The sequence below is a fragment of the Culicoides brevitarsis genome, chromosome 2 (genome assembly GCF_036172545.1).
Source record: "Culicoides brevitarsis isolate CSIRO-B50_1 chromosome 2, AGI_CSIRO_Cbre_v1, whole genome shotgun sequence".
Classification (NCBI taxonomy): domain Eukaryota; kingdom Metazoa; phylum Arthropoda; class Insecta; order Diptera; family Ceratopogonidae; genus Culicoides; species Culicoides brevitarsis.
Genome location: NC_087086.1, coordinates 24,615,359 through 24,635,985, shown reverse-complemented (window position 1 = coordinate 24,635,985; position 20,627 = coordinate 24,615,359). Strand labels below are relative to the sequence as shown.

Below are 20,627 nucleotides of genomic sequence, written 5' to 3'. Positions count from 1 at the left end.
TTCCTTTGATGACATCTTCAATTTCTTTTGTTCTACAATTACAACAAAAAAAAATAATTTAATTTAAAACCACAAAAAAAATATTACTTACGATTTAATTTAAAGTTTTGATTTTGTCATGTCAATTTTTTTCTTGTTTTCCTATATTTTTTAATCTTTTTAAATGATTTTTTAAATGAAGAATGATATTTAAAAAATTGTTACGATTGTCCAAACATCCCGTCTGGAGTTTTCAAATATGCAAGATACAATGATACTGATTTATTATCGTACTTTTAATTAATATTTTTTACAATAATTTTAATACAATAATTTTCGTTTCAAAGTGGGGATGGTAATGGTGGGGATGTATAACACAGGGTTGCCACTGTTAATGTCACACACATTAACATTCTGCCCCTCCGACTGAGGTCGATCGCTCCTGGGTTGTACGTAATTTTTTGAGCACCAGCATGATGACAATTCCACCAGTTAGAACGATTATGCTGACAATCCAAATGACTTTTGTATAATTTGTTTTTTGTTGAATATTGACTGTTATTGCGAAGCTATTGATGTTTATGCCACCGATTGATATTTCCGTTGGTTTGATGACAATATGAAATTTATTCAGAAATATCCATTTAATTTGTTTGTGGGAAATAAGATGCGGATGTACTTGATTCCGTTCAGCATGAAACATGATATCGGTGACTTGTTGTTGCCAAATGCGTAATGAATTGATTGACATAATTGTCGAAGCTCTTCAGAAATTCCAACAGCTCCTCGATTATCCAATCCCTCCATTCAGGATATTTTCATCAAATCGTTTGTATTGGGACACTGTTGTCCGCAGTTTATTAAATTGTCTTCACAATATTGTGTAAAAACACAATTTTTGATGACGTATGGCTCGATAAATCGTCTTATACGAGCCATACGATTTAAAATCATGCGTTATGTTGAATAGGTAAAAACGTTTGCGATTTTTGCATGACGTGCAAGTTCATAAAAAGTATTGTTGGCGAATGTTGTTAATTTTGTTGGAAAATGTAGATCAGCTTCCATGAAATGACATTTTGAAGTGCATGCTTCGAAGGTGTCCGAGTCTTCATATGAGATGTTTTCAATCCAATTTTGTAGATTATTGATAGATTTTCGAAACTCAGGAATGATGGCTGCACAGCGTTCCTTATCTGGTAGGCTCCATCCAATTCCACACATTATTTCTGCCATGTAAAGTTGATCACTGACATAATTGACTTCATTTTTAATCTCATGAATTGGATATTTAATCGAAATTGTTTGAAGGCGACATCCACTGATTAAGAAGAACAATAACATCATGATGATAGATGTGAAACTTCCAAATTTTGTGTGCGAACGTAGAACTCGAGTTGACACAGGAATAGGTTGTTTTTTCGGTTGTTGTTTTTCCTGATGATTTTTTGAAACATCATCATCATCGCCGTCTCCAAGATTTTTTGGTTGTTCATCATCTGTAGGCAATAACACAAGTTTTTGAACAGGACGTTTAAGTTCACCAATTGAAGTTTTTACGCGAGCTACGCGTGCATGACCATCAGGGCTCGGAAAAATTTCCAAAATTTTTCCCATTATCCAATTTAAAGGAGGTAAACGTTCATCCTTGATTAGAACAATTTGACCAATCTCCATATTTTTTGCAGGCGTTTGCCATTTGGTACGTTTTTGAAGAGTGTGTAAATATTCGCTGGACCACTGCTTCCAAAACTCTTGCTTTAACTGCTTTAACAACAAAAACCGTTGGCAAACGTTGATGTCTTCTACGATGGGCTCAACAACTGACGTCAAATTTTCTCCAATAATTAACTTTGCTGGCGTCAAAATTGCTTGTTCGGTATCTTCATTGATTGTACAAAGTGGTCTGGAATTTAAGATGGCTTCGATGCTACAGAAAAACGTTGACATTTCTTCATATGTAAGTACGACATCTCCAATTAAAGTTTTCATTAATTGCTTAGAAAATTTAACCATGATTTCAGTTAATCCATTTTTAAAGGGTGAACTCGGGCAAGAAAAATTCCAAGAAATTTTTTGATTTGCGAGCAATGGTGCTGCGTAATTAATTGCTTCGGAAACAGCTTTCTGGTAATCTTCATTCAACATCCGTTTTGCTTTTACCATATTGGTTCCATTGTCGCTGTAAATTGTTTTAACGAGACCTCGTCGCGCCATAAAACGAGTTAATGCGTTTAAAAGGCCTTTAGCTTCCAAACCAATTACTAATTCCAAATGCACGGCTCTGGATGCAAGGCACGTAATTATACAGCCATACGCCTTAATAGTTTTTGCTCCTCTACCTGGCGACATGCGGATGTTGAGTGGTCCAAAATAATCCAAGGCAACATGAACAAAAGGTCGAATTGATCCAACGACTCGATTCTTTGGTAACTCACACATAATTTGCTTTTGTGTGACAGCTTTGAGACGAGTGCATAAAACGCATTTTTTTATGATATTTTTCACTAATAATCTGCAACGGGTGATGAAGAATTCTTGTCTGATAAATGCCATAGTTTTGCCTGTGCCGCAATGACCATGTTTTTGATGAATATGTTTGCATAACAACTTTGAAAACGGATGCAAATCATCTAAGATGATGGGATGCTGCTCATTGTATGCCAAAATTGACTGTTGAAGACGTCCTCCCACTCGGATGATGCCATTTTCGTCAATTAAAGGTGTTAACGATTTAAATTTTTTGTTGCAAGTTGATAATTTTTCCAAATGTGAGGCGCCAACCATCTCATCTTGGGCGAATTTAACGACAATTTTTGATGCGTTGGACATTTCATCTCCAGTAATGAAACCTCTTTGTTTTGTTTTCCATCTCAGACAACATGCAATTGTTCGGATGAGTGTGTAATACGATGAAAAACGTGTAAAATCGATGATTGAACGAAAAACTTTGATTTGTAAAGTATGAATTTTCGCTTCGAGCGTTGTTGGTTGAATTGTTCTTTTTGGCCATTCAGATGAGGGTTTTTTCAAGAATTCCGGTCCATGGAACCATAAATCTGACTCTAACAACTTCTTGACGGTTAGTCCACGAGATCCCAAGTCTGCAGGATTCATTTTTCCAGAAACATGATTCCAAATTAAATATTCTGCTTTGGTTTGAATTGCTGCTACTCGATTTGCTACGAACGTCTTCCAGTTATACGGCTCCTTTGCGATCCAATCTAATGTTATCTCGGAATCTGACCAAGCAAAGTACGGTGTGTTTTTGCCAAACTCCATAGTTCTTCGAATTACTGTAATTATATCGACTAATAATGATGCAGACTCCAATTCAAGTTTTGCAAGAGATTGATGAGTAGCAAGCGGTGCAACCTTTGTCTTGCTGGTGAGAAGAATAACTTCTGTAACTTCTTTATAAGTTGTTTTTATGTATACGACAGCTGAATAAGCTTTCAAGGAAGCGTCACAGAATCCATGAACTTCAATTTGTGCGGTAGGTCGGTATTTGATCCATCTTTTTATTATAAATTCTGAAAGATTACCAAGTTGACTACGGTATTCTTCCCATTCTCGTACAATTTCTTCAGGTAAAGGATCATCCCACTTTAATTTAAGTTTCCAACCTTTTTGAATCAGCATTTTGGCGACAATGATTACAGGTGAAACAAGTCCTAACGGATCATAAAGTGAGGTAACATCAGCAACAAGTTCTCGCATTGTCCTTTTTTTATAATTTTGTAACGTTATTTTAAAGTTGAATATATCTCGAACAGGGCGCCATCTCATACCAAGTGTTTTAACTTCAGTTTCATCATTTTCAATATCGTATGAAGGTGTTTGTACGATATCAACGGGGAGGCCATTAAATAATTTATCTTGATTACTCGACAATTTACGTAGCGGCATACCAGCTGATTGTAACGTAGAAATAATATTATTTAATGCCGTTTTTGCCTCTGTTGTTGTGTCGAACGATGCAAGTAAATCGTCAACATAAAAATTTTCAGTCAACAATTTTGCTGTTTGCTCGTTATCGATGTCCTTGGCCAATTGATGAAGGGTCCTTATTGATAAAAACGGTGCGCTCCTTGTGCCGTACGTAACTGTGTTAAGGACATACTCCTTGACAGGACCTCCAGGATTTTCGCGCCACAAAATGCCTTGATACGATTTGTCTTCATCGGTGACTAATATTTGACGGTACATTTTTTCGATATCTCCAACAACAGCGATTTTCCTTTGGCGCCATTTCAATAAGATTTCAAATATGTCCTTTTGCAATTTTTGTCCATTATACATGCAATCGTTGATACATAAACCAGTTGATGACGTAGCAGATCCATCAAAAACGACTCGAAGAGGGCAAGTTGTACTTTCTGGCCGTTCGACTCCGTGATGACTGAAGAAATACTTAATTGTTCCTGTTGGAACTTCAGTCATGTGATTAAGTTTCTCATAAGTTCGCATAAAATCAACATAACTTTCTTTCAACGATGGGTTTTTGTCTAGCTTTCTTTCCATTTGTAACAAACGCGCATAAGCTTTTGATCGAGAATCTCCTAGTTCAGCCAATTTATCTTCATAGAACGGTATTTTTACGATATATCTTCCATCTCGTGCTCTCGTGACGTTTTCAGAGTAAATCTGCTCACACATCATATCATCTGTTGACAGGAATTTTTGTTCTGGAATACTTTCAAGCTCCCAGAATTTTTTAAGTTGCTTTGACAGGTCCATAGTTGTAATAAGTGAAAACGTTTTTTGAGGCTTGGATGCTGCAGTATTGCCAAACAGGATGTACCCAAATTGTGTATTTTGGGCTGAAGGTTCGCCATGAATGAATTTGTCTGTAATTAAGATGTTGCTGTAGACATCAGCTCCCACGAGCATATGAACTTTTGCGGGAATATTGAAATGTGGATCAGCTAACTTGAGATTCATCACCTTTCTGTTATTTATTTCGAACTTTTGCGTGGGTAATTGACCAACTAACTTTTTCATCACAAATGCTTTGACATGCATACGATAATTTGATGCAAAATGTGGCGACAATACGACTGAAACCATTTTGTTGCAATCTCCAGCAGCTGTTTCTCCCATTCCGACGACATTGATGTGTGTACGTTTTTTGGAAAGTTGTAATTTTTGAACACAATCTTCTGTGATGAAAGATCCTTGAGCGCCCATGTCTATAAGTATACGAATTGGAACCCATGTACCGTCTTTTGCTTGGATTTTCACAATTGCGGTTGCAAGCAAGACATTTAATGCAGTAACCAAATTTACTTGCGATTGTTTTGGAGGAATGTGAATAAGAGTGTGATGAAATTTTCCACATTCTTTGCACGTTTTGTTGCTGTTACACTCCTTCACTGAATGCTCGTTGAGACAATTGTAACAAAGTCTTTTTTTTGTAACTTCATATTTACGTTGTAACGGCGTCATTGACAGGAATTTTGGACACAAATATAATAAATGCTGATCGTTGCAGACAACACACTTATTCTTAAACGATTGAACGAAATTGTTGCTTTTTCTTGGTTTGTTCACAAATGGTTGTCGAAAATTTTGATGCCTTGTTAACGAATTTTGATTGTTTTGATAATTTTTTGGATTAGCGTTGATTGCTGCAGCTCGTGCTTGTAGAAATTCGACCATTTTAAGTGCTGTTGGTATAGTTGATGAATTTTCGATGAATTGCTCATAGTACGAACGAGTACTATAATCCATGACCTTTTCGTACATGTAAATGATGAACGTGTTGCCGTTGAAACATTCTAAATGCTCCATTGTTTGAGCAACTTCTCGCATGAGATCGGCCATTTCGATGAAAGATGGTTTGGTTCTTCCTTCTTTGATGTCAAATAATTTGTCTAACAAGCTATAAACTATTTTGCGTTCATTTTGATAACGTTGAAGTAATAAATTCCATGCCGCTTCGTAGCTTGCTGATGTAATCGCCAGATGGTTGATGAGTTGAAGAGGATCTCCACTAAGATGTGCCTTCAGATACTCCAATTTTTCGACTGCACTCAATTTTGGATTGCGATGAATGACTTGTAAGAACAATTCTTTGAAAGAATTCCATTTTGCGTAATCTCCATTAAATACTGACATTTTCAATTTTGGCAGTGGAATGATATGATCTGCTTTTTGCTTGTTTTGTGTAACGACGTTTCGTAGATAACTGATCAGACTATGATATTCGTGAAGAATAGTTTCATATGGAAATTCTTTGAAATAATTTGATGCTTCATCATAATCTAATTTCAATAAATCGTAATAGTATGCTTCTGCTCTTCCTCGTAGGGTTTCTAAGGCACGTTCTTCCCTATCGACCGACTTTTCATCCCAAGTTGTAATATCTTGCATTTGGATACGACTCATTTCGATTCTCATATTATTTATCGCGCTGTACAACAGTTTAACATTACGTTGGAATTCCAGATTGGTTGTGGGTTGTTCTGGAACGACAGAAATTGTTTTGGGTCGCTGATTCCGTCCTTGAATTGTTGTAGTAACGATTGGCTGCTCACGATTTTTATCTGCATAACGATGTTGATTCATTAAACTTTTACCAAAATTGCTAGTAAAATTTAATGCTTCAAAACCATTGGATTTTGGTGATTGAATCGGGGAATCATCCAAATGAGGCATTTGCGAAGTAGCTCCAAAGATTGTTGAATTTTTTGAAGTTTGTTGTTTCACTCCATTATTCACATTAGCCGATTGATTTTTAACATTCACTTGAAGTTGTTGATTAGGAGGTTGATCGAAAACGATTGCTGGTTGATCTTCAAAATTTACTTGCGGTTGTTGATTAGGAGGTTGATCGAAAACGATTTCTTCTTGATTTTCAATATTTATTAGCGGTTGTTCATCTTGAGGCTCGATAGGATTTACAAAGTTATTATCCAATTCTGCTTGCAAGTAACTTTCCCAGCATTCTATGTCTATTTTTGCTTTTTTCCTTTCGGTCAAAAGTTCTGCATCTGGTTGACAATTGGCCCATTGCAAGAAAATTTCTCTATACGCACTTTTGATATTCTGGATAGCTTCAATTTTTCCGCGTACGTATTGTTCAGTTCTTCTTTTTGGATCCTTAGTTTTCTTGAAATTTGATCTTGATTGCTCAAAATCTTGTTGCAACTTACACAGTTGATTGTATAAAACAGCTGATGACGTCGCCATGATGAATTAATTGATAGTAAACGTAGTAAACAACACAATTATTTTTTACAACTTTCTGTTTACAAACAACGATTGAAATATTTGATGACTTCAGCGACTTTGCGATTGTAAATTCTTTCGATTGTTGTTGAAGAATTTGATGACACTTCAAAAATGTTGACTGTGTAATTTATTGTTGATGTTCCACTTACTTGTTTTATTTTTTTTAAAGTTGAATGGCTTCGTGTTGGACTTTGCAATTATTTTGTTGACCCAGATTATGTATTTTCTGTTGAACTTCGTCTTTTGCTGATGTAGCTTGTTTAACTAGGACGTTGATTTGGACTCTGATAAGGTGAACGAACAAAGCTGCACTTTGAAACTGATGTGTTGGCACGATCAAATTGACTATGTTGTGTTGAAAAACGATTTATCTAAATTTAACAATTTTTGTGTTGAAAACGATTTCTCTCCAAGATGAGACGAAAATTTCACTGTTTTTTGTGTTGAAAAACGATTTCTCTCCACGATGAGACGAAAACTTCACTATTTTTTGTGTTGAAAAACTATTTCTCTCCAAGATGAGACGAAAATTTAACGATTTTTGTGTTGAACAACGATTGATCTCCACGATGAGACGAAAATTCTGCTATTTTTGTGTTGAAAAATGATTTCTCTCCACGATGAGACGAAAACTTCACTATTTTTGTGTTGAAAAACGATTGATCTCCACGATGAGACGAAAATTTAACGATTTTTGTGTTGAACTACTGACTTCACGATGAGACGAAAATTATGCTGACTGATGCGTGGAAAATTCCTCGTCGAAAACTTCACTATGCAAATTGACTTTAACGAATTGATCACGATGGATTTTTTCACTATTTTTGAAAAACGATTGCGATGGACGAAACTGACTTCCTCGTTGATGCAACGATCTCCAAGGATGCAGATTCTTTGGATTTTTGACACACGATTGACTTCCTCGTTGAAGTTTAAACTTGACTTTCACTTGATTTTTGATCAATTGACACTAAAGCACTTGCACTTAACTTGTACACTTTTTTAGAATAGAAAGACAATCCTGGCCAGGGTAGTCGTTTTATTCTAAATTATTTTTGACTTTTTAATTTTTTTTTTTTTTTTTTTTTTTTAATTTCGGCAGTTCCACCAATTGTTTAGTACCGTTATAAAGATACAATGATACTGATTTATTATCGTACTTTTAATTAATATTTTTTACAATAATTTTAATACAATAATTTTAATTCCTTTTCGTTTCAAAGTTTATGGTAATGGTGGGGATGTATAACACAGGGTTGCCACTGTTAATGTCACACACATTAACAATTCACTTTAAGATTACAAGTATTTATTGCTGGAGTCTAAAACAATATATATAAATTTATTAGTTTTTTTAAATTTTTAATTTTTTTTAAATTAAAATAATATTTTTTCTTTTTTCTCTTCTTTCACTTCTTGTTTTTTGTCAATTTTGTGAAAAATTTCAATGGAATCATTCAACCCAAAAGATTTTTCATCTGAAATATTCATCATTTTTTTCCTTTGATGACATCTTTAATTTCTTTTGTTATACAATTACAACAAAAAAAATTAATTTAATTTAAAACCACAAAAAAAATATTACTTACGATTTAATTTAAAGTTTTGAAATGATTTTGTCATGTCATATTCGTTTTTTTTTTGGATTTTCGTTTTTTCTTGTTTTCCTATATTACACAAAAAAATAAATAAGTGAATAAATTTAAGCAAATAAAAAAAATAATATTACATTGCAAAAAATTTTTAAATGATTTTTTAAATGAAGAATACATAATTACAGAATAAATAATACGTTAATCTGTTACGATTGTCCACGCATATCTCATACGTTACCGTTCCGGTACGTTTGAGTATTTTGCACTTCTTTCTTCCTTGCCCGTCTGGAGTTTTCAAATATGCATATTCTCCTAGCGCCTTGGTTTTCGCGTTGTTTCATTTTATTCTTTCCTTATTGTATAAACCCCGTCAACTGACAAAAGTTGTTTTTGCCACTCTTTAAATCTTTGTGAAATTCGAAGATTCTCTTTACAGCTTTATTGTTTTCTTTATATTCATGCAAATAGTGCGCACGAAACATGTGTAATTAACTTTTTTGACAATTCTAAACTTGATGTCTTGATTAGCGGTAACGGGAACGAAATTAAATACACGTTGAGCTTATGTGCTATGGGGCGAGGCCTCAAGCGAGCTCAGGAATCAATTGTCAAATTATCTTTAATACAAAAACGAACTGTTCTTGTTTAGGTGAATATAAAAAGCATGCAATTGCATCAATGTTTTTATTATAATGACTTTCTAACGACAAAAAAATCGAAAAATTTAAATTTGAAAAACTAATTTTTCTTGATTAAGAAATTTTCGCGAGATTTGTTAAGATACCGAAAAAAGATCGACAGTTCCACCAAAATGTTTCACTTTTAAATGTTTATTTGAAACTATCTTTAACGATTTTACGATTTTTAACATTGATTTAATGATTTTCGATGCGTTCCAAAGCTCTTCAGAAATTCCAACAGCTCCTCGATTATCCAATCCCTCCATTCAGGATATTTTCATCAAATCGTTCATGTGTTCCCGAAGTTTTATTTTTGTATTGGGACACTGTTGTCCGCAGTTTATTAAATTGTCTTCACAATATTGTGTAAAAACACAATTTTTGATGACGTATGGCTCGATAAATCGTCTTATACGAGACCAATACGATTTAAAATCATCTTGTTGATTCAACGTTGTATTTTCAGATCCCTTGATATAATTTACATCAAAATCATATTCCGTCAAATCCAAGCGAATTCTCGTTAGCTTTGAGCTCGGATTTACCATGTTGAATAGGTAAATTAACGGTTTATGATCTGACATGACAAGGAATTTTCTGCCATACAAGTACGGTCTGAAATGTTTGATTCCCCAATGAATTGCTAATAACTCTAATTCGATTATAGGTTTCTTCCTTTCAGCATGGTTGAATGCTTTTGATGCATATGCTATTGGCAAATAGACATCACCGTGTTTTTGAGAAAGTACCGCTCCACAAGCAAAACCACTTGCATCCGTGAATAACACGAATTCCTTTTCGAAATCAGGATACTGCAATATTTTTGGTTGCATAAGAGCTTGTTTCAAATGTTCAAACGATTGTTGACATTTTTAAGTCCATTCAAATGTAACACCTTTCTTGGTCAATCTTGTCAGTTCCAATGCATACGCCGCAAAATTTTCAACGAATATCCTATAGTAATTGCAAAAAGCGACGAATCTTCTCACGTCATCAGCGTTTTTTGGAGTTGGATAATTTTTAATGGTCTCATACTTCGATTCATCCGTTACTTCTTTTCTGAAGAAATCGCATTTCTCAGCATTTAATGTCAATCCTTTTTCTCTGCAACGTTGGAAAACTTCCTCCAAATTCTTGTACATTTCCTTTTCTGTTGTTGCTGTAACACAATAGTCATCGATGTAGACAAAGTTCCTTTCTGATTTTAATCCTGCGAAAGCAAGGAGGCCCGGGGTTCGAATCCCCGTTCAGCCCCCATGTAATGTTTATAATAAATTTAAATAGCCTTCACTTCAATATTTAATTTAAAGAATTTATTTTACTTCAAAGTTATCTTTATTGTTCTTCAACTGCCGGACAGTACAAGAATGTTCATTAATTAATTATTCTAATGACATGTGAAGAGAGCTGCCTCTCTGTTATTATTGTTAGAAATTAATAAACTTAAACTTTATTGTTACGAATTTAATACTTCACGAATGGGACGAGAAAAAATGAACTAACTTCAAAGTCGTTGTCTTTGTCGCTTGACTCTCTTGCCCTACGAAGTGCTAACATGCGTCAGCAATTCCTCGTCCAAGGAGTCAAATTTCATTCAAGAAATATTTAAAGTAAACACGTTTACTTTTAATACTTTTAATAATAAGCAAAATAACTTTTGCTTACTCACACAAGCATGGATATGCTACAGGTGAACTCCTGGAAGTGTCCGAAAGAAGGGTCGAAGTCTTGTGCTGTCTCCTCATCTACATCGTATCCAAGATAGTCGATGACCTTGTAGATTAATTGCTACAGCTCATCTACTTCTTGTTCATCAGTTTTAATCATGAAAGTTTTCAAGTTGTCGACCTCACGTTTTGAAGACGTTTCTCCGGAGATAATCCACCCGAATTCTGTGGATTGGGCTATCAAGTTTCCTTTCTTCTTGATGTCTGATTTGTAAATCTTTGAAACAATTGACGATCCTAGCAACAAATTTACTTGCGTTGGGGTGTGGTTACTTGGATTGGCGAGTTCCAGGCCTGTGAACTCGGGTACTTTATGAATTTTAGCGTCTGGGCTTTCCTTCATAATAGTGCCAATCACGTATGCCGATACCTTTAAGTTGAACGTACCTTGTATGTTGCTAATTCGGAAAATCGTTTGTTTTTCGATTGTTTCTTTCCTTTGGCTCAGTCCAGAAAATGAAATTTTCACTGGTTTTGTATTCAATTTCAACTCATCCACCAATTCTTGAGTAATAAAATTTGAATCTGAGCATGCATCGAGTAATGCCAATGACTGTTTTCCTTCCACCTTCACCATAGCGGTTGGAAACAGGGACGTTCCTGTATACATCAATCTTACCTTTGTCATGCAATAAGCTTGAATGAGGCTGTTTGCAGGAGCTGCATTTGTAAGTACTTTTGCATGCCAGCTTTGTCTCGTGACTGAGACATACGTTGCAAATACCGCGATCGTTAACGTGCTTGATGCGTTGTTTGACCGGGAGGCTTTGGAATTTAGGACATTTCCATAGCAAATGTCCTTCTTGACACATCGAGCAGTTGCCCCTTTTTGATGTGCCCCTTTTTGTTATAGTCTTCATTACCTTCATTTTGACAGGCGGTTGGTTCTGTTGTCTAGCTGTCGTCGGCTGGAATGTGTCAATCCGCCATAGTAAAAATTTCTTAATGGTCTCCATAGTTGGAGTTTGTCGAGCATCTTCCAATTTTTGTTCAAACAATTGTACCGTTTCGGCGTCCCATTTAGTCACAATCAATTTGTTGAGCACTGGGTCTCATGACTTCGTGTCCACTTGAAGGCCTTTGTCAGCTAATTAACTCTTGTAGCAAGACTATTGCTTTGCAGCATTTTTTTCGGGCCATCCGCACGTAATATATCTGTGCAATAAAATTAAATCTTTATCTTTAGCTGAACAGTCAACTAAAGTTTTAAAATCCACTTTTATTTTCTTGTCAGTAAGAACATTAACGCAAGGAGTGCGTTGTTTTTCTAGAATATCTTCATTTGATTGTTCTTCCTACAAAGGGAAACGAGATGCAAAATCGAGAGCAAAAGAGCACTTTTTAAAGACCCTAATGTTGTTTTGTAGGCTGTGACAAACGCTGGATATATTTCATAGGGTTTTTTCCATACAAGTGTCATTTAATTTTTGAACATATGATCTGACGAGATCAAGATTTGTGTGGTAAGCGGTAAGTTCCAAACGAGTTACGAGACTCCAGTAGTTGATTATTAAGTTGTTGATTCCTTTCACCTCAGTATTAAATTCCAAATCGATTTTGCGGCGATTAAGAATCCTACCAGCTGTCTTTCTATTACGAAACGGTTGTTGCGTACCATGGAATAAACTTCTTGTATTAACTTGATGACTCCCATGGTCCTTTCGTATACTTCTAAGATCTGTAGCTGAACTGATGTTCTGTTGATTGTGTCTGGGTAAGTCATCATCTTGCCCAATTGATTCAGTGCAATTCCGACTACCCTTTGCAGTTCAGCCACGGATTCATTGGTTCTTATAGAGGCATTTGCGAAAACTTGAACCGTCTCCACTAACAGATTTCTCGTTTCTTGCTCCTCCACTTCTAAATTGACGACTTCTTTAGACCAATCAGATCCTATTAAAAGATCCTTTGCACGTCCTAGATCTCCATGCGAACGTTTCATGCGATTAGTTGTAAAGAGAAATTCGCTGGAAATCAATTCTTCAAACTGTTTGCATTTTGTGTGGACTTGAAGTTTCTCCGCTGTTTCGCAAATATTTACAAAGTGTGCCATTGATGTTTTTAATCTTCGCACGTCTTCTGTTGGATGGAGATCCGTCAAAAAAGATATTTTCGTTGATCCGGTTTTGATAAAGCCCTTTCCGACCTTTGCTACGTAAAGGCCGCCGGATTCTATGGGTTGTATTTAAGAACCCATTGCCGCGAAGATAAGACCAAAGAAGCACAATATCGTCATCATATATTGAGGTTTTTTCATTGCTGAGAATGATGAGTTGAGGCTTGTTGTTCTTGTCGTCTCTTCATACCTCTTGTTATGCGATGGTCTGGTGTGTCTTCTGGTTGTGTGAGTTTTTCTTTCACTTCACAATTACTAGCTTTTTCACTGATCTCGTGGAAGCCCCCGTACCGAATGGTAAAGTTCTTCATTCGGTCCCATGGCTCGTCGGGTTCTCCCTCAACTTCTGGATACAAAGGAACTAAATGGTTCACTGAGCATTCACGAATTCGAAATTTTTGTGTTGCGTTCAGGTCCGCGTCGTCGAAGTATTTCTCAGGAATACGGACATGAACCTTTCTTACTATGCCATCGTGGTTTGGTGTGGCTTTGACTACCAATCCCTTAGGCCACGATTGCATCTTTTTTGTACTGAGGTCTCTTATCAACACTAAATCTCCTTCCTTTAAATTTTTGGAGATACCTGTCCATTTAGTCCGTTTTGCCAATGAGAACAAATAGTCATGTTTCCAAATTTCCCAGAACTGCTTTGCTCTTTTTTCTACTTCGTCGTAATGCTGCTCCATAGTCGTTCTTGGCACGTAGTTCTTATTTTCAGGCGGGGCTATTAACGACCGCCCTACCAAGAAGTGTGCAGGAGTGAGCACATCTTCCTTTTGACTCATTCGATACAATGGGCGAGAATTTAATATTCCTTCAATTCTCACCAACAAAGTATTGAATTCTTCGTAGGTTAACGCATTAATTCCCATTACCGTCTTCAATCTTGTCTTCACACTCTTCACGGCGCTCTCGCTCATTCCGTTGTAATGTGGAGTTAGCGGCGGGATGAAATACCACGACATTCCTTGAGTATCTCTGTGGCATTTCTCTTGGATGCACTTATGATATTGTCCCATTAAATTATACCATTAAACTACCTGCCTGGGAACAATAATAAATACATTTTACAAATACTATATTGGAACAATTTGTTGGCGCTAATTAATTAAGCGGCAACCAAGAGTTATTTGTCAAACTGCGTTTTACTTCCCGAGCAGTGTGCTCTTCTGCTAATGCAGGTGTCTTTTCTTCTGTTATGTAAGCTCTCTTCAAGGCTTGTGCAACTTCTTCGATTTCTTTCGTGTATGCTTCACGATCTTTTCTTGCTGGTGTAATCGAAGCTAATTTTGCCTCCATAACGCCTGAACCAGGTGACTTAATCGATTGTTGAAGTTTTTTTTTATCTGCATTATTGTGTTAACATTTTCTGGAATGCAGCTTCTTGCTAGACCTGTGAGCTTACTTTTTTATCATTGCAACAAATACTGCTTCATGATCGCCTTTAAGCGTTTCCGCCAAATCTAAAGTGTCAATAAAAGCTCGCAGACCTTCAACTTCACCCTTATACGGCGTAATAATGCTTCCTGCCAACTTAACTGCATCAGCTGCCAAGATTATTTGTTCTTGTTCTTCGTCTTCCTGTTCTTTGGCTTCTGAATCTTTCACTTGCCATGTTATATTTGAAGTTAGGGATTTAATTAAGAAGACTGCTCGATTCTAAGTTCAACCCAAAAGTAAAGTTTATTTTTATATTAGAATTACAAGAAAGTTCTTAACACTAAACTGTGACAATTGGCCTCGCCTATATATTTAAATATGAATAATGCTTGTATTGCACTTTGGGTGTTATTGTCCATAATGAGGACAACACCAAAAATGCATACAAACAATTTTAAAAATATATTTCGAAATAAATTCATTAGGCAGGGATATAACACCTCCCTTCCAAGGAGTGAAATATTCCTGATAATGAATAAACTAACAAATTATTATTGTCTTTCATTCAATCATAATTATGGAATACGCGGTTAGGGGAACGTTGTATTAAAAGGCAAGTTTACTTTAGGACTGAACACATGCTTTATTCATTCTGTATTTATATAATGATAAAGTGCATAATAAGCACTATTATTCGCGTAACGCGGAACACAGTGATTGTTTTATAAACTTAGTTGTTTATTATAAACTTGTTCATTAATAATATCCGACAATAATTATTATTATTATCATTCATCGTTATCATTATTCATCTTTCTTGATTTCAATTTTTCTTAATCTAACTACTATCATTAAAAATTTTTTCTTTTCACAACTAACATTCCAGCCTACTTAAGGAGGAATATTTCGCGATAAAAAAATTAATCTAACATATCCTCTTTTAATCAACATATCTTTGTTGGTGCTCAGCAAAGCAGATCGTTTTTTGTAACGCTTCTTTTAGCATCTGAGAATCTGTTTTGAGAAATGTGTATGACACGACGGAATTCTAAAGCATTTCTTTAGCTCCAATCGGACTTTCGTGAGCCGACAAGTAGAGTTGTTCATTCCGGAAAGCCATATCAAAGGTGCATGATCGGTCAAAAGGGTGAAATGTCGCCCCAACAAGTATCGAGCAAAAAAAATCGAACAATTCCGAGTAAAAAACTGTGCCAAGATCATAACCCCAATAGCCACCTAATATATTTATTTCGCGATTGAAAGCTTTTGTAATTAGTCGGATGTCTGCCAAATCTTCTTTGCACGAGTGAAGGCGTAACAAAATAATGAATCCTTTGAAATATAATTTAAGATTAATCTAAAAATTTTCACAATTGTATAATAACTTGTGTAGTTCTTTGTTATTCTATTGAGGAGATCGTTGATGAAAAGTTCTGGAATTGCGATACTTGTTGCGTCATTTATAAATGTATTGCTATGAGTTATATTTTCGGAATTGTAATTAATACTGTGCCACCAAGTCGTATTTGTCTGCCAATATAAGGTAGTTTGAAATTGTTCAGAAAAAGAATCTTGTATCATTTCGCTTTGATTTTCAATTTTTTTTGAATGCAGGATTACGTTCACCTGTTACGTAATGCTGTTCTACATTTTTACTTTTATTAATTGAAAAGAATTTGCTTTCCAAATTATCCTCTAAAGAAATTTTTTGTGCAAATAACTAATGGCAATGCTTAAGTTACAAAAAATCTAAAAGAAACGTTTAAAAGTCCATCCTTTTTTAGAAGGCTTTTTACTTTATCACATTCTCGTACTAAATAATACATGCCGCATATCTCGTTTGATGCCTTCCCTTAATCCTCATATGTAATTGGTTCAGCTGTGTAAAATAAAAGGATGGGAGTTTTGCTATTTATTTGCATGTATACGCAGGTATAATGCTGTTGTGGCACAACGAACATTACCAGGAATGCTTTTACGACACATGTCGCAGAACTTTATAAAAATATGTTCTAATGGTTACTCTATATCAGTTATTAATTTTGGCATTAAATTGGTGTAGCCTCTTTGATCTTAATTCGGAACCAAATGCCTTCAAGTCGACGTTTATGTCTGCTACTGATATGCCTAGTTCATAATGAAAATCTTGGTACAGCTTCAGCATTTCTAAAAAGGGAGAAAAAAATTTCTTTTTTTTTCATAAATCGAAATCTTAAACTGTCAATGAAAGTAAACTATAATGTGAAAATATTATAACTTTTTAAAATCGGTTAAACATTCAACTAAAATTAGCGTTTCTCATACAATATTGTATAAAGCACTTGTACAATTCAAACGAAGAACGGTTTGAACATTTGAACAAGAATTTGTCTTATGCGATTTTGCTGACTCGCATATTTTAACAGAAGTAAATTATTCCAACAATTTTGAGTGCCACGAGGAAGACAATTCTTTTATAAATGGAAAAATATAGAACATTCCATATTGGAATGTGCAAACTTATCATTATTAAAATAAAAAATTATAAAAAAAAATATTTTAAAAAGATGCTTTTTTATTTGGGGCCCTAAAAAGTTGAAAATAAATGAAAGTTTTTCAAAATTTAAGCAAAAGAAAAAAGACATTCGAGTCCAACAATTTTATTTCAATTACTTTTCACTTACATTTTAAGTTATTCTCACTTATTTTGGCCTCGCATGCTTTTTTCTATTGCTTAAATTTTGAAAAACTTTCATTTATTTTCAACTTTTTAGGGCCCCAAATAAAAAAGCATCTTTTTAAAATATTTTTTTTTATAATTTTTTATTTTATACTTTTTAGTTATTACAAAAGATGTAATTTTTCCTTAAAATTTTATGAGGTTTTAAAAAATTTTCGAAGATTTTATGAAGTTTCTCGAACATTCTTTGAAGTTTCTAGAACATTCTATGAAGTTTCGAGAACATTCTATGAAGTTTCTCGAAGCTTCTATGAACTTTCTCGAACATTTTATGAAGACCCAATGCACATTCTAAAACATTGCCCCAATGCACATTCTATAACTTAAACCCAATGCACATTCTTGGTCTCTCTCGGAATTACCAATGGGTACGCTACCTAAATGCACTGTTAAGTAACAACGCCATCTTGTGGGAAGTAGAGAACTAAAAGCGTGACACCATGACAGAAAACATTGGAATTTAAATAAAAAAGCATATAATTATAAACACAAAAGTTACATCCTTCTAAATAAAACCACGAATAAAACAATTCAATTCAATAGCTTTATATGTTTATTTTAGTTTTTATTTAAGACAAATAAAGTCGTTTTATTTACATAGATCTTAAATTTAACATAATATTTAGATCCTGTCAGTATATAAAATTTTTATTTCCCTCAATATTCTAATTATAAATGTCTCTCTTGAAATATGATCATCATACAATTGACTAAAATGATGATGAAAAAAATTATTCTTAATTAATCTAAAAGCTAAAAAGTATTTAACTAAAAAATCAATTAAAATACTTAATCGATTAATCTCCTTAAAATCGATTAATGTCCGACTGACTAGAGCCATTACGTCGTTCGCTTCCTGGTTTCCATTTTCTCACACGGACGCGTTCTGGAAAATTTTCCCGTTTAAATAAAAAGTCAACGTCAGTCTGCATGACAAGCATTTCGAAAAAAAAAAATATTATTGTTTAATTGTAATAGTTGAATACCTTATAATATCATGATTTCCTAATTCCTCTATTTTGTGTTCGGATTTTATATTTTAGACCAGATTATTATAAAGCTTAACATATTAAATTAGCTATAAATATTAAAACATTTATATAATAATTTTAATAAAATTTTTGTATAAAAATCTTTAACATTAGTTATATAATATTTATAAATGTTTAAGCATAAAATAAAAAAAATCATAGTTTTACTTTTAATATTTAAAATTAGTTTTTAAGGTTGATTAATAAATATTTTAATAAATAAATTGAATTTAATAAATAATAATAAAAATGTGTAATTCGTTTTATAAAAAATTAATACATTATTCGTTACATATTCATTTCTCATCAAAATTTTCTCTAAATAAATTTTAAAGTAGTTGCTCTTGGTTCTTCCAAAATAAATTTTGATATAAATTTGCCATTTTAAGAAAATCATTAAGTGATTTTAACTCATCTGAAGTTTTTAATTTTTGAACGTCAATTTTTAGATCTCCAACGACAAACTTTTCAGGTTCGTTAATTTTGCAATGAGATCATTATCAATAGAAATTTGTGAAATTTCAAGTTTTTGGAGATTATTTTTTTCGATTAACTTCTCAAGTAAGTTATTAACTGCAGATGATGGATCAAAATTAGAATCATGTTTCTTCAAAACTGATAATTTTTTCAAGTTTGGTAAGTCAGCCAATAGCTCCAAGTTTGTGACATCTCCCGCATAAAACTTCAAACTTTCAATGCCTTTGAGTTCGTTCGCAATAAAATTCACCAAGTCTGGACCATTTTCAACCGAAAAGTAAGATATTTCCAAATTCATCAATTGTAAGTTATGTTTTAAAAATTCTAGGCAAAATTTTGGCTTCATTTTTGCACGAATATGAAAACTAAAAGATTTAAGACTTTTTATGTTTTTAAAAAATTTTCCCATGTTGCACCAGTTAAAGTCGCAAGTTATTCTCAGTTCTTCTAATTTCGGTGCATTAACCACTTGATTCCCGAAATAGTTATTAAAATTCTTTTTCTTGTTGCTGTAAATTGTTAGAGACCTTAAATTACTTATGATTGCTGTAAATTTGTCAAACTCTGTGTCATTTTCAAAATTTAAGTAATTAAATTCTAAAGTCTCTAAATTCACGCAAAATTGCTCGATCCACGAAATATCTCTCGAATTATTGCGACTACTTATTTTAATAGATTTTATCGTCGGACCCAAAAATCGCAAAACGTCATGAAACGTATTTGGTGACCCATAGTAGTATTCCTGGTGAGAATCCATGAAATTCAAATTTGCATATTTATGACGACATTGGCGAAGTAAGTTATCGAGACGATTACTTGTTCCTCGAATTTTGATTAGTTCCAATAAACTGAAGAATTTCAAAATATGCAGCAAACAATCATCGTTTAAGTCCAATAAAGTAAGCATTGCAGCAACTGTATTAAGGTAAAATTTAAATTTGAAAAAAAATAAAGTAAATAATAAATAACTCACCACTCATGAATGTGAAAAATAAAGGAAATTGTTGCTCGTATGAAAGACACTTTCGTTTCGGAAACACTTTTGACGTTTATGAGTTAAATTAGTCATTGATTGGAGTAAATAATTATTAAAAGATAAGAAAACGACTGATAAGCAATTTTAAATCAAGCAGTGTGACCGTTATTGAAGTCAACTCAGGTTCCTTTTTTCTTTCTAATTAAATTTAAATTTTTGGCTGCTTCAAATGAGAATTAAAAATTAATCCAAATTTTTAAAAAATTAATTAATAGCAAAATTTAAATAATTTTTGATCGTTGATATTTTTTGATTTTTTTAAGTGTACCCACCTATTTTCATTTAAATTTGCTAACTTATTTATTTAATGCCAAATGATTCGAAGGAAAATTAAATTTTTGAAAAAATATTTCAAATTATTCAGACAAAAAATCTAAAAAAAATAAAAAAAAAAATATTAAAAAAACGAATACAAAATTTAACAAAAATTTTAAAAAATATATTAAAAAATTAGATCAAATTACTTTTGCTTTAATTCTGTGGATTGCTAATTTCCATTGTAGTATTAAATCTCATATTTAATTTTCGAAATTAGTACACATTTATGAAAATGGTAAAATAGGTAATTTTTATTTGAATTCACACATTTTAGACGATTCTATTAATTCTAATTCAAAAATCTTCAATGGAATTTCCGTTTTGAGCATTCGC

At 33.6% G+C, this 20,627-nt stretch overlaps 3 protein-coding genes across 3 annotated transcripts; all 3 read right to left on the bottom strand.

Annotated features, from left to right (window-relative positions):
• Positions 1 to 936: 936 nt before the first annotated feature.
• On the bottom strand, positions 937 to 7,914 carry LOC134828804 (uncharacterized). Its single transcript, XM_063841791.1, has one exon. The coding sequence runs from the start codon at positions 7,171 to 7,173 to the stop codon at positions 937 to 939; it is 6,237 nt and encodes a 2,078-aa protein (XP_063697861.1). The 5' UTR covers positions 7,174 to 7,914.
• A 5,556-nt stretch (positions 7,915 to 13,470) lies between these two features.
• LOC134828803 (uncharacterized) lies at positions 13,471 to 14,298 on the bottom strand. The gene has a single exon (XM_063841790.1). It carries the CDS (start codon positions 14,296 to 14,298, stop codon positions 13,471 to 13,473), a length of 828 nt encoding a protein of 275 aa, XP_063697860.1.
• Positions 14,299 to 18,030: 3,732 nt separating this feature from the next.
• On the bottom strand, positions 18,031 to 19,972 carry LOC134831283 (uncharacterized). Its single transcript, XM_063844978.1, has 2 exons — positions 19,914 to 19,972; positions 18,031 to 19,855 (listed from the first exon to the last, which is right to left on the bottom strand). Exons 1-2 carry the CDS (start codon positions 19,918 to 19,920, stop codon positions 18,909 to 18,911), a joined length of 954 nt encoding a protein of 317 aa, XP_063701048.1. The 5' UTR covers positions 19,921 to 19,972; the 3' UTR covers positions 18,031 to 18,908.
• Positions 19,973 to 20,627: the final 655 nt, after the last annotated feature.